Source organism: Malus sylvestris, chromosome 9, assembly GCF_916048215.2.
Source record: "Malus sylvestris chromosome 9, drMalSylv7.2, whole genome shotgun sequence".
Lineage (NCBI taxonomy): Eukaryota > Viridiplantae > Streptophyta > Magnoliopsida > Rosales > Rosaceae > Malus > Malus sylvestris.
The window spans coordinates 25,353,600-25,374,315 of NC_062268.1; the positions used below are offsets into that span (position 1 = coordinate 25,353,600).

At 40.6% G+C, this 20,716-nt stretch overlaps 1 protein-coding gene and 1 long non-coding RNA gene across 2 annotated transcripts in view; both read left to right on the forward strand.

Annotated features, from left to right (window-relative positions):
• The first annotated feature begins 5,275 nt into the window (after positions 1-5,275).
• On the forward strand, positions 5,276-10,437 carry LOC126583778 (ATPase 9, plasma membrane-type). Its single transcript, XM_050248296.1, has 14 exons — positions 5,276-5,660; positions 6,182-6,301; positions 6,392-6,490; positions 6,573-6,710; positions 6,787-7,101; positions 7,211-7,537; positions 7,685-7,804; positions 7,925-8,152; positions 8,246-8,555; positions 8,647-9,161; positions 9,249-9,422; positions 9,527-9,709; positions 9,795-9,976; positions 10,088-10,437. The coding sequence occupies exons 1-14, from the start codon at positions 5,604-5,606 to the stop codon at positions 10,182-10,184; spliced, it is 2,865 nt and encodes a 954-aa protein (XP_050104253.1). The 5' UTR covers positions 5,276-5,603; the 3' UTR covers positions 10,185-10,437.
• Positions 10,438-12,188: 1,751 nt separating this feature from the next.
• LOC126583779 (uncharacterized) overlaps positions 12,189-20,716 on the forward strand; it is a 34,026-nt gene continuing 25,498 nt past the window's right edge. The window contains exon 1 of the long non-coding RNA XR_007609824.1: positions 12,189-12,312. This is a non-coding gene — a long non-coding RNA (uncharacterized LOC126583779). The remainder of the gene's footprint in view (positions 12,313-20,716) is intronic.

Sequence of the window (20,716 nt, forward strand, 5' to 3'; positions counted from 1 at the left end):
TGATTACCTTGAATGTGATTTGGAACGAATTCCTAAATCTCATTCATACGTTGGCCAGAGATTCTTAATCATATCATAAAGTATTTTCCCTCAAACGGTTTGAAGGTTAGAGATCCCTTGTTGTGGATTCACTTGCCTCCATGGCTAAGTGACTTAACCTCAACTATGCCATGGACACCCTTTGATGGAGTGACTTTGACATAGTCAAAGATCAAGGACCTAACCATAAGACAACTATGATGCCTCAGGTCAAAGGACTACTTTGCATTATCCCAGCCATAAGTTTTCTTGTGACATGAGTATGAGAACTCCTTGTTGATCGCGTTTAGTGGACTCATTCTCTATTGAGCACCTATATGCTTGTCTTGGTGTCAGTCACACCAATGACTTGAGACCAGTCACTTTCTTTAAGAGAAGACATAACACATATTGATCTTAACAGACTATCAATGCCCAATTGGCAATCTTATGATCAAGAATGTTTAGGATATGTATATGAAAGAGAATGGCCTCATGAATCTAATTTCTTTAGATCACATTCTCCCAATTACATATTCATTAGACTTATCGTTTAAGCATATAACATTTATATGAGACGGCTTTAAACAATAATCTTTGCCCTTTATATTAAACTAGATTAGTTTAACTTGTGAAATGTCCGTAAAGTATCATCATATGATTGGCTTTAGGACACATTTCCAATAGATCGTAACCGTTCATCGTACATCGTGCAGTCAGAAATCATTTCAAAATTTAAAATTTAAAATTTAATATAAATAGTACCTAACAAAAAATGACCGTAAGATGTACGATAAACGGTCATGATCACCGGATCCTTTTCCTTGAAAAATATCAAAGGAAATAAATTAACAAGGGGTGTGTGAGAAGTAAAAAGGGGTATGTGGATAGCACATCCCATGAAAATATAGTTGGTGTTCTAAAATTGAGGATATGTGTTGATAGGAGCATATTTATGCGACTTAGTTAGCTTGTTTCTTGGCATTTATGTTGTTAGTTCGTAGTTATTTTAGTATTTTAAGCTATTTTCGTGTGTTTGTAGGTCCAAAGGGTTAATGTGGCAAATAAGTGCATTTTGGAGCATTTGGAACATTTTTGGGCATGGAATGGATAGCATATGCTTGGAGCAAAAGGAATGGATGAAATTTGAAGTTTGTGTATCATCTTCTCCCTATAAATAACCATTTTAGCACACTCATTTCACCTAACACATTCACCTACCACTACATCCACTCATTTCACCCAACACATCCATTCACCTACCACCACATCCACTCATTCCACCCAACACATTCACCTACCACTACATCCACTCATTTCAACCACCCAACAACACTCACCCACTACACCCATTACATCCACTCATTACCAAACACTCATCCATTACACACATTACATCCACTCATTGCCAAACACCCACCCACTACATCCATTACATCCACTCATTACCAAACACTTATCGACTACACCCATTACATCCACTCATTACCAAACATCCACCCACTACACCCACTACACCCATTACATCTACTCATTACCACAACACTCACCCACTACACCCATTACATCCACTCATTACAACTCCATACACTCCTCTCCGTAGCCTATAAATACATCCACCCTTCACCATAATTTAGGGGCCATCATCCAAAGACACTACATTTTACATCTCACCAATCCATACACTTTCATCTCTTAGCCGTGCAAATCCATTCCATCCATATATCCATACACATCCTAGACACTTGTGCTACAACAAGGTGGTGAAAACAAAGGTCCTTGGCGTTTCAAGCTTGGAACTTTGGAGCGTTTTAGGTGTACTTCATTCTTGCTTTCAATGTCGACTTTGTTATTTTCTAATTTTGTTGCAATTATGAGTGGCTAAACCCCTATTTAGTTAGGGGGAAGTTTGAAGCCATGAACATGCTTGAGATTTGAATTGATTTCTTCCAATTGTGATTTGATAAGTTGTGATTGCAATTCAATTATCTATTTTATTCATAACTGATTCTTATATGTGTATTAAGGATGCATACTTAGTTTTCATGCATGAATTAGATGCTAGAATATAAATGAGTTTCACCTAATCGTTACAAGTTTATATTCATGAGTAGTGAAGGTTGTTTATCACAATCGCGTTAATTGAATTCTTGGCAATTGTATCATGCATTCATAGTTATAATTGCCTCGTCAACACTTATGATTTTCATTGAACGTAATGATCTCTGATTGTATCTCTATTATGCATTCATATAGGGGACTTTTAGAGAATGATTTGGGTTGTCGCATGCATTCATCCAATTCAACGAGTAAAGGAAAATATGAGGGTTAATTTGTGCATCACGGTTAATCTGGGGTGTTCAGCATCATAGTTTATTGAAAAGAAATTGGAAATCGATTCATGTACAGGTGTGTCATGTGTGAAGAACGGACCTCTAACTAATCCATCCATCATCGTATTTCTCAAATTTGTCTTACAATCTGCCTAGTTTTATAACTTGTTTGTTTGTTTCAAATTCATCAAAACCAAAATCCCCATTTTACTTTCTTGTTTCAAAGTGTTAAATTTCGGTTTTGTTTGTGTTTTTGAGTGTTTTGATTCAAACCCAAACACTAAATTCGTCCAAAATTGTGTTAGAGTCAAATCTGCCCAGTTTGTGTTTTTAGGCAGTTTTGAGTCTTTAGAATCTGTTTTGAGTCCCTTGAGTCTATTCAAACGTTTTTAACTTTGTTTTTATGTTTTTGAGTAAGTTTAGAGGTTTTAGCAAGCCCTCCTAATCCCCGGTTTAGAACGATCCCTACTTGCATTTATACTACAATTTGACAACAAGAGGGTTTAATTTGAGTGCTTAACTTTCATCGCATCATGTGTGCAGTGGAATATAAAGTAAATAAGAAACAATATTTACGAGGTTCGGCAAGTGTGCCTACGTCCTCGGGGGCAGCAGAAGTACCTTATTTTATTATCTGAAATAATAGGAGTACACAATAACTCTCACTATTTCTCCCTCCCTCTCTCTCTCTCTCTCTCGCCTTTCTTTTCTTTATTCATGCACTCTCTTCCGTATCTTCTCTTATATTGTTTGTCATACATTGCATGTTCTTTATATAGAACACTTACCTTACAAAAGTTCACATTATCAAATATTGTATGTTGAAATTCTATACGCCAAAATAGTAAATACCAAACTATTTGACTCCCATTCTTCCATTGCACATGCTTGTTTACGTGGGCATTCACAAGAGCTCAGGTCCTCTCTGGAGTTTTCAAAGCGGAGCCTCCAAACCAATTTACTAATGGCCATTAGATGAATATCCTACGGCTAATAATTTATTCTTCTTTTTAATTGTTTTCACGTCAAAATTAGTCTCTCTTTCCTCTTTCCTCTCTCATCTCTCAGTTTCAAATGAATTTTTTTTCGGAATTTATGCAGTTATTATTATTTTTCATCAAAAAGTTGTAACCAATTTGAAGCAGAAACCATTTCAATTTCACGTAAAAAATCTGCCTCTCTCTCTTCTCTTTCAACACTGAACTGGCGAGTCCACCGTCTCCGCCTTATCGCCCATTTAGTTACATTTTGTTCTTGTAGTTTTGTTGTGTTACCATCGTTACTCTTTCCTTGACCTTGTCCAATGAGGAAATTTGTTTCAGATTGGGTTTTTAGATGAAAAGATGTGCACAAAAATAAAAGTAAAAAATTAATTTAGTTGATAGTTTAAACTAAAATCTAGGTTAACTCAATCCCCAGCAAGTTAGAACTCAGTTTTTTTTAAGGATAACTAATGAAAATGGCTTGAAAACTTTGAGTTTTAACGATAAGGACAAAATAAAGAATAAAGTGAATAGTACCAGGATTGACATTTTAGTGTAAAAATGTGGTTTTTCGTTAAAGTGAACAGTACTGGGAGCTTTTTGTTAAAGTTCCCTATTTTTTAATCTCAATGGATCAGGTGCTTAATAAATGTGGGGTCCAATTTATCTTCTCTAAAAATCACACTCACTGTGTTGGTGTCTCTGAGGGAGGAATAATCGGTATTGTAAAGGAGTTGGACTGGGAGTTTGTTTTTATAATGGAAAAAGGAATTAGCTTTTTATGGAAAATGAGTAATTGCATAAAGGAGCGAGAGTTTTGGTCTGCTTGCTATAGCTATAGCCCCGGTCATACGGCCGGTTAAAACTTAAAACCAGTTCTCTTACGCTCACTGCGCTTTTTCATTATTGTCTTAACTGCATGGCCCAATCGCCTTCTGCGCCTTTTCACTCGGTGGCAATTTTCAAATTATTAATATATGATATGCGTCATAAAACTAACTAGTCGTATCCATCTTTCTTTAATTCTCTCCCTTTTCTAATTACAATTTACACAACACCAATTGAAGTCTGCCTAATAATTATGTAAAAATCGATGTGTCAACAAACATTACGGATATTTTGTTAGGAGTAGATAAACTAGTAATTTTCTTAGGCCAAATTGACGGGCTCGTTTGATGTGCTTTTAAAATAACTGAAATCGCGTTCTCTAAAATCGTTTTTAGTCATTTTAAAAGCACATCCAAATGACTGGATCATTTTCTTGGGGATCCTGTGATCGTGACCGTTCATCGTACATCGTGCGGTTAGAAATCATTTCAAAATTCAAAATTTAAAATTTAAAATTAAATATAAATAGTACCTAACGAAAACAGACCGCATGATGTACGATGAACGGTCACGATCACGGGATCTCCAAGAAAATGATCTGGACGTTTGGATGTGCTTTTAAAATGACTGAAAGTGCTTTTAGAGAACGCGCTTTCAGTCATTTTAAAAGTATATCCAAACGAGCCCGTCAATTTGGCCTAAGAAAATTACTAGTTTATCTACTCCTAACAAAATACGCGTAATGTTTGTTGACACATCGATTTTTACATAATTATTAGGCAGACTTCAATTGGTGTCGTGTAAATTGTAATCAGAAAAGGGAGAAGATTAAAGAAAGATGGATACAACTAGTTAGTTTTATGACGCATATCATATGTTAATAATTTGAAAACTGCCACCAGTGAAAAGGCGCAGAAGTTGATTGGGCCATGCAGTTAAGACAATAATAAAAAAGCGCAATGAGCGTAAGGAAGCTGGTTTTAAGTTTTAACTGGCCGTATGACCAGGGCTATAACTCTAGAAAGCAGACCAAAACTCTCGCTCCTTCATCCAATTACTCATTTTCCATAAAAAGCTAATGCCCTTTTCTGTTATAAAAACAAACTCCCAGTCAAGTCCTTTACAGTACCCGATTATTCCTTCCTCAGAGACACCACCGCAGTGTGTGATTTTCAGACCTTTACAGTACCGATTATTCCTCCCTCAGAGACACCAACACAGTGTGTGTGATTTTCAGAGAAGAAAAACTGGACCCCCCATTGATTAAGGACCTGGCCCACTGAGATTAAAAAAACCTGGGTTCTAACTTGCTGGAAATTGAGTGTCTCTAAAAGTGCCCACCCTAGAGACATATGTATTAATATGTGTGTGTGTGTATGTGTTTATTTTCTGTATGAGCAGATGAGTGTTTAGTCTTTGGTGAAAGAAAACAAAAGAGAAAATGGCGGAAGGCAAAGCAATTAGCTTGGAGGAAATCAAGAAGGAAAATGTCGACCTGGTAAGTTTTTATTGATCGTGTTTTTGTTGTACATTTTGTACATGTTCATGTTGTGACCATGCAGATTTTGAATCTTTATGTAGCCACACTTGGGTTTTTTCTTATTGTGTTCTAGTTTAGATCTTTGATTTTTTGTTTTCAGCTTAAATGCTAAATGTTTCTCTTAATCCATTCTGTGTCATTTATCCTAATTTAGTTGATAAATTGAGACAGATCTTAGGTTTGATTTTTTTTTAATTTTTTTTAGTTATGCATGCATGCATGACTGCAAGTTTTTATTTGCACCTTGGGTTTCATAGCAGATGCAGTTGATTAATCATTAGATGCTTGTTTTTTTTATAATCCTGGAATCATAATTATAAATATTGAGGATTAAAATTATATTATGATGAGAAGAAGACTATGGACTTTGTTTAATGGCTGAGCAAATGCTGAAAATTGATGAGAAGAAGACTATGCCAAGTAATTGAGTTGTTGTTAAGATATATCAGTCATTAACTTTGCCTTCCTATGTATTGCAGGAGCGCATTCCAGTTCAGGAAGTGTTCGAACAATTGAATTGCACAAAAGAGGGTTTGTCAAGCGATGAAGGGCAGAAGAGGCTTCAGATCTTCGGGCCAAACAAGCTCGAAGAAAAGAAGGTACTTTTCAAGAAATACTCGAGTATACTTTTGTCCCTAATGTTAGTTTTGAAAGGAAGAAAATTAATCTTGTGATTAATCATTGAATAGGATAACAAAGTGCTCAAGTTTTTGGGTTTTATGTGGAATCCCCTATCGTGGGTGATGGAGGCTGCTGCAATCATGGCCATTGCCTTGGCAAATGGAGGGGTACCATCTCTCTCTCTCTCTCTCTCTCTCTCTCTCTCTCTCTCTCTCTCTCATATTTTCATGATTCTAATGAACCATGCAGGGAAGACCACCAGACTGGCAGGACTTTGTGGGAATTACTGCTCTCTTGATCATCAACTCTACCATAAGCTTTATCGAAGAAAACAATGCAGGAAATGCTGCAGCGGCATTGATGGCGGGTCTTGCACCGAAAACAAAGGTGACCATTAGTAATGGTTACATCAAGTATAGAAACAATGAAAATGGGATTTTTATATATGCTTGTTTGATTGTAGGTTCTGAGAGATGGAAGATGGAATGAGCTAGAAGCTGCAATCTTGGTACCAGGAGATGTGGTCAGTATTAAGTTGGGAGATATTGTCCCTGCAGATGCTCGTCTCTTGGACGGAGATCCTCTAAAGATCGATCAATCTGCCCTCACTGGTGAATCTCTGCCCGTGACAAGGTACCCTGGCGATGAAGTTTTCTCTGGCTCGACCGTCAAGCAAGGTGAGATTGAGGCAGTTGTAATTGCCACCGGTGTTCATACCTTCTTTGGGAAGGCTGCTCACCTTGTTGATAGCACCAACCAAGTAGGCCACTTCCAAAAGGTATTAGAGATTTCTCTGAAGTTACAAGTATTAACTTCACGTACGAGCATTTAGTCCTTTCAATATTTTTCTGTGTTTCATTTCCTTATATGCACTTCGCATTGATCAGGTTTTGACTGCCATTGGAAACTTCTGCATATGCTCCATTGGCGTGGGAATTGTTATTGAGGTAATAGTCATGTATCCAATTCAGCACCGGGCGTACAGAGATGGAATTGACAATCTCCTGGTGCTTCTCATTGGAGGCATTCCAATTGCTATGCCAACGGTGTTGTCAGTTACGATGGCAATTGGTTCCCACCGCCTCTCGACACAAGGTGCCATCACCAAGAGGATGACAGCCATTGAGGAGATGGCTGGAATGGATGTCCTCTGCAGTGATAAGACTGGGACTCTTACTCTTAACAAGCTTACAGTTGACAAGACCATGGTTGAGGTGATTATGGCCGTTCAATTGATGTAGTATTCATCAAATTTGTTTTATGATGTGAAGAAAAGAGAAAAAGAGAAAAAAATCAAGAACCTAGACTATTATTCCATTGCTTGAGGAAATGTCATTAATGGAATTTATTTTGATTTTCAGGTGTTTGTAAAGGATGTGGACAAGGATGGCCTAATTCTGCTCGGAGCCAGGGCTTCCAGGGTTGAGAATCAGGACGCCATTGACACCTGCATCGTTGGAATGCTGGGAGACCCCAAGGAGGTATATCCCAGTCCAATTCCCTCATGTACTTGCATTTGTAGCATAAACTATTTCTTCGTGTTTTGACAGTGAATGATTAATTTAACCATCTTAATGTACGCACTATTGTTTGTGTTGCAGGCCAGGGAAGGAATAAATGAGGTCCATTTCTTGCCCTTTAATCCAGTGGAAAAACGTACCGCCATAACATACATCGACCCTGAAGGGAATTGGCATCGGGTTAGCAAAGGTGCACCAGAGCAGATCATTGAGCTTTGCAACCTAAAGGGTGATGCTGAGAAGAAAGCACATGCTATCATTGGCAAGTTTGCAGATCGCGGCCTTCGTTCCCTTGCTGTTGCTAGACAGGTGAGTTTTGAGCTTTGTTCCTCTGAATTCTAATTTGATGAGGATGGTTTCATATAATTGAAGTTGTTTTCTATATAAATTGTTTGCCTTTAGACCGTACCAGAAAAAACCAAAGAGAGTGCTGGAACACCATGGCAGTTTGTGGGTCTCTTGCCTCTCTTTGATCCTCCAAGGCATGATAGTGCAGAGACCATTCGCCGAGCCCTTAATCTCGGTGTCAATGTCAAGATGATTACTGGTGATCAGCTTGCCATTGGCAAAGAGACCGGTCGCAGACTTGGCATGGGCACCAACATGTATCCTTCTTCTTCCCTCCTTGGTGACACAAAGGACGAGTCGATTGCTAGCCTCCCTATTGATGAGCTTATCGAAAAGGCTGATGGCTTTGCTGGTGTCTTCCCAGGTAACTAGACTAAACCCTTCATGCAAGTAAGTTTGTTTCCGAAAATTCCAAGATTTTGTCTAGTAAAACTAAGTAATGAGATACCATGCAGAGCATAAGTATGAAATTGTCAAGAGGCTGCAAGACAGGAAGCATATTTGTGGGATGACTGGAGATGGTGTGAATGATGCCCCAGCTCTAAAGAGGGCAGACATTGGAATTGCAGTGGATGATGCAACTGATGCAGCTCGCAGCGCATCTGACATTGTCCTGACAGAACCAGGGTTGTCTGTGATCATCAGTGCTGTGTTGACGAGCAGAGCCATCTTCCAGAGGATGAAGAATTACACCATTTATGCCGTTTCCATAACAATCCGTGTTGTGCTAGGTTTTATGCTCCTTGCTCTCATCTGGAAGTTTGATTTCTCGCCTTTCATGGTTCTGGTTATCGCCATACTCAATGACGGAACAATCATGACTATTTCTAAAGATAGGGTGAAGCCATCTCCTCTTCCAGACTCATGGAAGCTAAAGGAGATCTTCGCGACTGGCGTAGTCCTTGGCACCTACATGGCTGTCATGACTGTTGTTTTCTTCTGGGCGGCTCATGGCTCTGACTTTTTCACGGTAAGCAAAATTCCTAAAATCAACTAAAGCTAAAGTCTTTTGTGGATCAATATTATTGCAAATATACTTACACTAAAAAACTTGTAGGAAAAATTTGGGGTAAGATCTATCAGGGGAAACTTTCCTGAGCTTACAGCAGCTATCTACCTTCAAGTGAGTATTATTAGTCAGGCACTTATCTTTGTTACTCGATCGCGAAGCTGGTCTTATGTTGAACGCCCCGGTTTCTTTCTCTTGGGAGCCTTTGTCATAGCACAGCTGGTAAGTTTCGACAAGTTTACAGTTGTTGATAATATCCAATATTTTTTCTTTTATATTTTCAAGAGCAAACTACTAATTTCCTCTTGTTGTTATATTTTATCAAGATTGCTACCATAATTGCTGTTTATGCTAACTGGGGCTTTGCAAGAATCCATGGCATTGGATGGGGATGGGCAGGAGTTATCTGGCTCTACAGCCTTATCACCTACGTACCATTGGACATTCTCAAGTTCATCATTCGATACGTGTTGAGCGGCAAGGCCTGGGATAATGTACTTGAGAGAAAGGTATGTTTGATAAAATCTGATGCTTAAAACAATATCTTTTCATCCTCTTATCCTAAATGTTTGATTCTTTCATATTGGTATTCAGACTGCTTTCACAACAAAGAAGGATTACGGAAAGGGAGAGAGGGAGGCGCAATGGGCTACCGCTCAGCGAACCCTCCACGGTCTGCAGCCTCCTGAGACATCTGAGCTCTTTAATGACAAGAACAACTACAGAGAGTTGTCTGAAATCGCTGAACAGGCCAAGAGGCGAGCTGAAGTTGCTAGGTAATTATACAACCTTAAGCTGGTATTTCCCCTCTTTTCGGTAACACAAACTGAAATATTTCAATAGATCTTATGTTCCTACCATTCTTGTGCTTGTTGTTTGCTTTCCAGGTTGAGGGAGCTTCACACACTCAAGGGGCACGTCGAGTCGGTGGTGAAGCTTAAAGGACTAGACATTGACACCATTCAACAACACTACACTGTTTAAGTGAGTGGCAAGACGAAAGACAACTAGCGCATTAGCATGGGAATCCAGTGTTCATCCTTAAAAAGAAAAAAACCAACAAAAACCAAGGAAAAAAATTGCTGTTATTTGTCATTAACTTTGTAGGAGGATGACGGGGTTGGGAATAATCCAACGGGGGAGTTGTTTTAGACAACCTAAGGTTGGAATCGGTTATATTAGAAGGTTGAATCTTGTATTCTCTATGAATTAAATAATTAGTTCATTTCAATGATAATTTGCCCTTTTGAGCACCGCTCGAACCTCTTTCAAGTAAGAACATTTGTCTTTAAGTGGTTAAAATTTTAAAAATTAAAAAAGAGAGAATTCTTTGGCATGTTTAAAATTTGGCTACAAGTGAGTCTCGCAGCCAAATCGATTCACTCTAGATTTGTGCTAAAGTACTTGTTAGTGTAGAAGATTCAGTATAGGTTTTATGTGGACTAGGTTATGTAAATCCTTGTGCTGCCAAGTGTTTCTTGTACTCCAAATAACTTTACTAGTATATATTTGTAATCTTATGAATCAATGAAAATAAAGAAATTATATTATAGATATACAAAAACTGGGTTTGCTGGCACTGTTTTTCACTGTTCGTGAACAGTGAAGGAACGGTAAAGTCCTCGGTTTCTTCTTTGCTTCCCCTACTATTTACGTTTCGCTACAGTAAAAATCCCGTTTTGTCCTTCCGGCCTCGCGTCTATCTTCCGTTCTTCATTCGTGGAGCAGCAAACAATAAACAATTATAAAGAAATTGAACGCATGGGTGCCAAGATCAAAAAATATTTTAAAAATGGAAATTATGATTTATGGCACAACAAACAATAAAAAAATATAAAAAATTTAGACGTATGAAGAAACAATTATTAAAAATTGTGAGGAGCCAGTTTAGTGATCTTCTACCCCACGTGTTTGCCCCTGTTTTATGCCAGCTTGCCCGTTGCCTTTCTTCTTTTGCACTGCCTTCCCACGCGTCCGGTTTTCCTTTTGCTTCGGTCTTGCATGCCCTCCAGCTGGATCTCTAGAATTTTCCTTTGTTTCTATCACCCATTCAATCCATTTGACTAATTCCTCTCCCCCTCCCTCCCACGCCTAATTCACTCAACCCTCACTTCTCTCTACCGCACTCAGACTCCCCCATCTCCCAACACTGTCACTCTCTCTCATCCTCACTACTCTTTGCCTCTCCCATCTGTCCCCCCCTCTCTCTCATCTCTCATCCTTCACATCTCTCTCTCTCTCTCTCCTCATTTTCATGGTTTTTCCGCCTGCCTTTCTTTCTCTCTCAAGCTCTCTTTTTCTCCGATCTTCTCATCTTTCTCATTTTTCTCAGCCAAATCATCATCTGTGCAAATTTCTTGTGTTTAAAACCCCTAGGTCAGTACCCATTTTGTTGGTTTTTCGATTCTATTAGGATGGATTTGTTACCTCCAAGGTCCACCTCCATTTATTGGTGAGTTTTTTTAAGGGTTTTTTTAGATATAAACCCATACAACACTTATTTCCTTGATAAAAACTCATCTAGTTTTAAACATCTAAATAAAATTCAAATTTGAAATAAATTGCTATGTAAACAAATAAATACTTATTATTTTCAAAATATTTATAATTGTACCACAACATCCTAATTATATTGATAAATTTAATTACCACCATAATTATAGCAAATAAGTGCTTTATTATTACAAAAGTATCTACTTTATACTTGTATATACTAAACGCCTAACTTTGTGGTTAATTCCCTTTGTGTCCTTTTTACTGTTCATTTGTCAGTGTTCTTCCCTTTTTGCCCCTTCTTTGTTTCTGTGATCACAGTTTATTATCCGTTTTTACCCCTGTTTTTGTCAGTGATGGACGAGTTGCTGATGGTGGAAGCGTATTCTTTCTCAGATTTCTCGACCTCTCTCTCGAAGATTCCAGTAAATCATTCCGTTTCCTTTTGTGCAGGTTTCTCGAGTTCTCTCTCTAAAATTCAATCTCTCTCCAAAATTTCATACTTCTCCTTCAAACCAGTTTCTCTCTCTAGAACTCCGACTGCTGCCTTCTCTCTTTCACATTCTTGATGAAAACGACTCACTTCCTAGCTCCTCTGTCACTTCTATGTCCGCCGTCGGTGGGTATTATAAGCTCACGGAGCTCTTGGTTTTGTTCATTTCTTTTTGGGTACCTGTTGACCCTAGAAACCACCAAGCCTACGTGGCGCGCAGGCCGAGTAATCTATAAGCTAACTACTTCCTTCGGTGAATGCGGGGCGTGCCAACTCGTCGGCCGAGCTCGGCCAAGGAGTAAATTTGTTGATGTTGCGTTGGGTGTGCGGCTGACTTCTGCGTCTTGCAATTGCGACCGAGAAAGGAACACATCTCGGCCTCTTGGGCTCACGAACCTGAAGACAAGGTTACTATTCTTACGAAGTTCACGAATCGCCGTCGTCGGATTCGGTCACAGTGATGTTTTTCGTCAGAGTAAACTCTCGCCGAATCGACACCAAAGTGTAAGGGCACAAATACTCAAAGCGAATATAAGTCTTAATAGTGAACGTGGTTCGGCCTTCTGAATGCCGAACTCTAAATCCCACTTGGGAGTATCCAATCATAAAATAACTCGACGTACAATGCGCCGAGCTCAATAAACTGTAACACCTCACTTCGCCGAGAAGGCTAATGAGATGACCCCAATCAATAAGGATCCGGAAATCCTTCTCGACCGAGACTTGGATAGGTAACCAACCGTTCTCGCCGCAGTGCTGTTGATGCCAACTGAAGATACTGCGAGACCGGCTGATTCTACGATGACAGAGCTATCTATGCCGACTTAAGATGTCACCGGTTGCTTTCACAGTGCTGTTGATGCCAACGGAAGATGTGTCAGCGAAAAGAGAAAATAAAAAAAATCGCAAAGTTGTTGAGAGAGTTTACGCAGGGCAGTTGTGTGTTGAATTGGAGGGGGGTTGAATGATGCACAGCCTCCTCTATTTATAGCATTGGATACCTCTAAAGCCGAATTAAAACCCTACTCGGACTAGGTCTTCTTCTCCTGATCAAACACCAACTCGACCAGTCCTATTTTCACTATAATTGTGAACCTAGTCCTTTATCGAGCCGGATTCGTTTCCGGGTTATTGATCTTGCCGAGACTCCTCATTGCATCAGGATTTGACTCGTCTTGCGGTATGGTATAATCGACCAGGATTTGGGAAGCCCACGACCTAACCGGTCCAGAACTAACTGATCCCTGAGAACCAAATCCTGTCGTAAGGCCTTTTGGGCCGAGAATAATTCTATACTCGGCCCAAACTAATATTTTGGGCCCAAACATTGCCCCCTCGCTTCTGAGGTCCTCGGCCTGAATTCTTTGGTCGAGTTTTGGCCTTGAAGAAGCGAATTTAACACTCAGAACCCAAGTACTCCATTTCCAAGGCGCATTTATTGAGCACGATTGCACGATCTTGATTCTGCTGACCAAAACACCACGTGGCATCCTTTAACATGGCCAATCCCTAATAATGACGTCTAAGGCGTGCAGCTCCCTGAACCATCGTGTCATCATGACATTATTGCTGAACATGACCATGCTACCTCAATCCGCGAGCCTTTCGTCATCGTGCAGACGCCAAAATGTCTTTCGCCCTAAATCTCACCGCTACACGCAATCGTGCGCCCCCAAAACCTGAGACCCCCGGTCTTCTCAACTGCATTTCCTGAATGTCCATAATGATTAGCGATTTCTTCGGTCGATTTTACCCTTTATTTTGAATTTCGAACGATTGCCCTTCCTTCCACAATTCTATAAATACCGAAATTCTCTCATTTGTGTTGGAAATGTGCCCTAAAACCAATCATATGATGATACTTTACAGACATTTCACATGTTAAACTAATCTAGTTTAATATCAAGGGCAAAGATTATTGTTTGAGCCGTCTCATATAAATGTTATACGTTTAAACGATAAGTCCAAGGAATATGTGATTGGGAGAATGCGATCTAAAGAAGTTAGATTCATGAGACCATTCTTTCGTAGACACATCCTAAACGTTCCTGATCATAGGATTGCCAATTGGGCATTGATAGTCCGTTAAGATCAGTACGTGTTGTGTCTTCTCTCAGGGAGAGTGACTAGTCTCGAGTCATTGTTGTGTGTGACATCAAGACAAGCATGTAGGTGCTCAATAGCGAATGAGTTCACTGAACACGATCAACGAAGAGTTCTCATACTCATGTCACATGAGAACTCATGGTTGGGATAATGCAAAGTAGTCATTTGACCTGAGGCATCATAGTTGTGAAGGAAAAATTTTGTCCTAGCTAAGAACAAGTATGAACATTTGAATACTCATGCAAGCTATTAACACTTTAAAGTAGGCATGCATTAAAAAACAATTCATAAAACCCATGACTTTCAAAGCCTAGTATATGGTGAACCAAAACAAACTCTTTAACAACATTAAAGATAAGTAAAGATTTAGTGATTCTTTACCCTTGAAGCTCATCCTTGATTACACAAGGGATTCACCCAAGTGGAGGGCCTTCAAGTCACCTCCAAGCTCTTTGAATCCTCCTTGTGTTTTCCTCCCTTTAGTACTCCTTTGATGATTTGAGGAAAAATGATTTGTTCTCCAAAAACATCAAAAGCTTGATGTCTCTAAGTCTCTTCACCAAGGTTGTATATTGTGAAGATGATATGGATGACTTAGAGAGATTTTAGATGCTAGTAAAAATCCTCTAAGTGGCCGGCCTCTATGTAGAAAATGAGAGAAAAATGTTTCACCCAATTTCTATTAGAAAACCCTAATGAGAAAATTGCTATAAAGTTGCTTTTATAACATTTTCTTTGGTGAGTGGCAAACTTGTAATTAAGCAAGCTTGCCCATTCACCCTAATGGCCGGCCTCTCCTTGTTATTGGGCTAATTTGCCCATTTTGTTTTAGTTGTCATACAACTTAAACATAATGGGCCTTGTGGACCAAAACACTTTTGGGCCCCGAAACCCAAAACCAACATATAAGCCCAATACGAACCTTTCGTATAATTAATTAACTAATTAATTAATCTTGACCATTCTTCAATTAAACCATTTAATTGCTTATCCATTTCATATAATTTCTTCACTAACATCCTTATGTGGTGTGCGATCCATTAGGTTCCAATTAGCGAGGCAGTGGGCGATGTTACTCTTAACGATCGATTGTGAATTGAAACCACATTTCAATTCTCCCTTAAGATTAGTGTTTGCTAATCTTCAGGGCTTCCACAAACCATGAGTGACACCTAGCAGCATATCATGGTTACCCAAGCTAAGTAGAATTGGTTGGAGAACCTATCCAGTTACAACTACAATGCAATACGGTCCTTCTCTAATACAATACTCTTAATCACATTGTTTAAGTGATAGTTTGTTTCATGTCTACTATCCAATGTGATACTTTCCTATATGATTCCTTTGAATATGATTTGGAACAAACTTCCTAAGTCATATTCATATGCTTTGGCCAAAGACTTTAGAATCATATCTTAGAGTATTCTCCTTCCACCATGGAAGGTTAGAGATCCCTTGTTGTGCATTCATATGCCTACATGACTAGATAGCTTGACCCCAACAATGCCGTGGACAATCCGAAGGAATGCCGTTGACATGATCAAAGATCAAGGACCTAACCATTAGACATCTATGATGCCTCAGGTCAAAGGACTACTTTGCATATTGCAACTTTAGAGTTCATACATGACATGTATGTTCGAACTCTCTTTTGATCGACGTTCAGTGTACTCGATTACCTTTTTGAGCACCTATATGTTTGTCTCAGTGTCCAACACCAAATGACTTGAGACTAGTTCATACTCACGTTTGAGTCAACATAACACATACTAACCTTAGCGGATTGTCAATGCCCAATTGGCAATCCTATGGCTAGGAACGTTTTAGGAATGAACATAAGAGAAAGGTCTCGATAATCTAACTCATTAGATCACTTATCTCTTAGAACAAATACATTCCTTGGATTCCCTTATTGCTTAAACACATGATACAATAAATAGTGATTAACAATAAGCTTTGCCCTTCATTAAACATATAAAAGTTTAATACAATAAGTATTCCAAAAGCTATTACATCAAATGAGTGGCTTTGTGGGCATACTTCCAACAAGTTGTCTTGTGGTTAGGTACTTGATCTTTGATTATGTCAAAGTCACCCCATCCGCGGGTGTCCACGGCATCGTCGGGGTTAAGCCAGTTAGCCATAGAGGCAAGTGAATGCGCAACAAGGGATCTCTAACCTTCAAACCGTTTGGGGGAGAATACTCTATGATATGATTAAAAATCTCTGGCCAGAGTATAAATGAGATTTAGGAAGTCGTTCCAAGTCACATTCAAGGTAATCATATAAGCACACGAATCACATTGGATAGTAGACATGAATAAACTATCAAACCAAACAATGTGGTCAAGAGTATTGTATTAGAGAAAGACCGTATTGCATTTGTAATCCTAAACTGAATAGGTTCTCCACCTCTTCTGATTAGCTTGGGTAACCATGATATACTGCTAGGTGTCACTCATGGTTTGTAGAAGCCCTAAACGTGTATAATCACTAAAGGGAGAATTGAAAGTAAGTTTCAATTCACAATCGATTTGAAATGGTTTTAATCGCCCATGCCTCGCTAAAAGGAACCTAATGGATCGTACACCATGTAAGGTGGAGATTGAAGAAACAATGGAGATGAGTAAGAATAATTAAATGGTTTAATTATTTATGGCAAGGATTAATTAATATGTTAATTAATCAAACGAATAAGTTTGTTAAAGACCTCGGGATAGTTTTGGGCCTCAAGGCCCAATGGGCTTCGAACGTCAAGCCCATTGACTTAAGTTGTATGACAACTTAATGACAAATAATTCACAAAGGCCTTAAAAGCCCAATGAAACCCTATGGCCGGCCATTTTGTTAAAGGAGTGGGTTTTGGACTTAATTACAAGTTTGCCACTCCAATGAATAAAGGTATAAATATGACTTTATAGCCAAAATTCATTTAGGGTTTTCTTTTGGGGAAAGGATGAGAACATAAGCTCTCTTTTCTCTCTAAAGTGGCCGGCCTCCTTGGAGGATTTAGCTAGCAATCCTACTACTCCAAGGTCACTCATTTCTTCTCCAATCTAACCTTGGTGAAGAGACTTAGAGGTTCTCAATTTTGGGAACTTGGAGAACCATTTCATCCATCCAAATCTATAGATCTAAGATGCAAGGAATGAAGGCCCTCTCTTTGGGTGATTAGCCTTTGCTTATGCAAAGAGGAATCTACAAAGGTATAATTTCTCAACTAACAAATGTTGTTTTAAGTTGAGTCAAGGTTCACCAATCTACTAGGCTTTGAATTTCATGGTTAATGTTTTGTTTTGAGTGCATGCAAGCATGATTCCGCCTTTTAATTGTTAATTGCATGCTATAGATGTTGCTCAAATGAACATGTTTTTCACAATATTTCCTTCAATTTGTACTTCACGCTTTTAAACTTTCTGAAATTTCTCGCCATCATTTTCCAGTGCATTTCTTCTTTCAGGTCTTCGTTCTTCAATCTTTAACCCAGAAAGTCTTTTTCTTGTCATACCTTCAACCAATCACCATGGCCTCCTTTATCTCTAAGCTTTCTAAGGAGTGTGATCAATGCCAGAAAATCATCGATCAGAGTTAAATCAAAACCATTCGATTTGAGAGCGACATGAGTACCCCTCATCAAATCTTGGGTCCTCTCTTTAAGGCGGCAGTGCCATCGACCATCACTGGACTTCTCTAGGAGCATTGCCTATCACCCTTACTACAAGTGTTCGACTAGTCGAAGTGGGATGTGGCGAGGCCTCAAGGCTCTTGGCCCTCGACCATTACAACCTGGGCAGTCTGGGTTGTTCGAATGGAAAAAATCTTCGGCGAGCAATGGAAAGCCCTAGGCATCTACGACGCCATTCGCCTTTCGTCCATGGAGGTCATTCTAGACAAGGAGCTCCTCCTAGCTGCTTTATGCTTTTGGTGTTCGGCCACTAACGCCATGGTCCTCCCTCTCGGCCCCATTGGCCCCACCATTCTCAACCTTACTGCCATCCTGGGGACTTCCCCAACTGGAATCCCAGTCGACTCTGCCCTCCCTAGGTACCCGTCGAACCTTAATTTGAAGGTGCTCTTCGACAAACGGGCCCTTGAGACGCTAAGCAGTGAAGGCCAAACACCCTCGAAGGAAGAGGTCCACAAGCTTCACAAAAACTTCTTCAACTACAACACATTCTACCTCCATTTTACCGGCCAATGAGAAGAGGCTATGCGAGAAGGAGAACACGAGGCTTTCCTCTTCTATTGGTACAACAAATTTATTTGTTGTACCAAATCTAATAAGTGCCTGGTCGAGAACATGCTAGTGGCCGAAGCCCTAGCTAGCGGTCACACTTTGGTACTTAGCCCGGCCATTCTCGCTCATCTTCTGTACTGCTTGGCCAAAGCGACTCTAGATAAGGTCGATCCTCAGCAGAATAGGCCCCTCTGGGTCTTCCAACTCTGGCTGCAGGTCTACTTTGCTCCTCTTCGGCCAACGATTGTTGATTTCTCACCCAGGGAAGCGCTCGGCCTTCAATTGGCTTTTCGGCCAATCCCCCCTCACCAAGCCGAAGAAGTGTTCAGATACTTCTTCGTTCTCGATGACCTTTCTAATGACGAGTTCTTGATCTGTCGTCGTCGAGAATACCATTCGTCGATCAGACTTCCTACCACAACATGGGGTGTGGACGAAGATGCTAACCTTCGTCAATCCTGGGGGTCTTTCGTACTTGCCCGCGACCTGCCTCTCGGCTGTGAGGGTCGCCGAGCGAGTTGGGAAGTGTATCATCCCAACTTCCTCGCTCGACAACTTGGCTATTTCCAAGGTTGTCCAGTCCCTCTTCTTTCCTCAAGGTCGGTCCTAAGCCGCAGACGCGAACCTGGCTCTTCAGAGAAGGAATGCACCGACGCCAAAAGGGAGTTCTAGGAGCGGTGCCAGAAATTTAGCCTTCGACTGGCCACTCTAGAGACTCTGTGTACTGACACATTCGGTGACTGGTGGGAACAGTATACCCAACAGTTTTTTGGTGTTCCGGTCGAAATCGTTTTGAATAAACTCTTCGGTGGTCAACCTAAGAAGGCTTCTGCCCCCCAAGCCCAAGGTAACGGTTTACTTCTATCTTTTTCCTTCAACCTTGAACTACTGATCTGCGTTGCTGATTTGCTTTTACTTTCTCAGGTAGCCGGTCGTTGAAAAAAGTGGTAGTGGTTGCTGCCGTTGCGGCTGAGAGAAAATCGGTCTTCTCTAAGAAAGCAAAGACTGCTGCGCAGGCCTTGCTGAGCAAACGGCTTCGTCGAGAAGCCGAGCCGACCACTGAAACTTCTCAGCCCGCCAAATGGATAAAAAAGCTAGCGAAGAAAGGAGAACGAGAGATTCACGTCATCTCTAGTCACACTACGGGAGCAACGACTCCAGCGTTTCCCCTTCTCCCCCATCGCCCAAGCCCCGGTCGAGAAACGGTCAATTCCGATCGAAGAAACAGTCTAAGCACGACCTATTTCTGAGGTTGGTAAACCAGTTGTTGTTCCACCGGTTGAAGCTGCACCTGTCCTGGAAAAGGCAATCCCTGCAACCGAGAGAACTTCCCCTGCAAATCCAAGACCCTTGGTCCTCGTTCTAGAAGAGAGTGGGGGGAGCGATGAAGTTCCACTGGCGAGTCGCCCTCGATCCCGTCATCAACCTCCTCCTGTGTCTGAGGTGGTTGCCCAAGTCGGCCCTCTGATGGCCGACTGTGGCAAACGACCCGTCAGAGAGCCAGCAGCGGTGACAGAAACGCCCGCTCCTCCACAGGACCAGGACTTCAATTCTGTGTCCGAAGCGACTGTCCCAGTCGGCCCTTCTATGGTCGACCGTGGCAAACAACCTGCTAGAGAACCAGAGGCGACGGTGGAAACGCCCGTTCATCCTCACGACCAGAACCTCGATATTCCTCCGCAGGAAGCCACTTCGACCTTCGTAAGTACCCTCTACCACATTTCCTTGATTATTTTTCTGTTATAGAACTCTAAACTAGGAAAGTACTAACTGTCAGGTGCCTGTACACTCTTTTCATCGAAAATTCTATGCACCGAAGGGTGTTATCTATGTCTCTTGGCCGCCTCAGTGGCCATCAAACGTAGATAACCTCCATCGGCCGTGTGAGCTGAGAAGCAATCTAAGATACTGGGCTCGACCATTAAGTTCTTTAGGTTAGAGCAACGATCCTGAAGACATGGCCGAAGTCTCCTCTCGGCAGGTTTAAAAACAAAACCTTCTTGTGATCTTTTTATGGTTTCCTTGAGCTTAACCTGATTTTGTGTGCAGGCTTCATGGGAAGTCGAATTTAAAGCCCTCCTGTCTAGCACTACGGGAGGGGCTGGGCCTTCGGCCACCACAACTGAAGCTGCTGATTCAACTACTCTAGCTCGGTTGCGAGAGGTCTTGTCCTTTTCCACGTCGTAA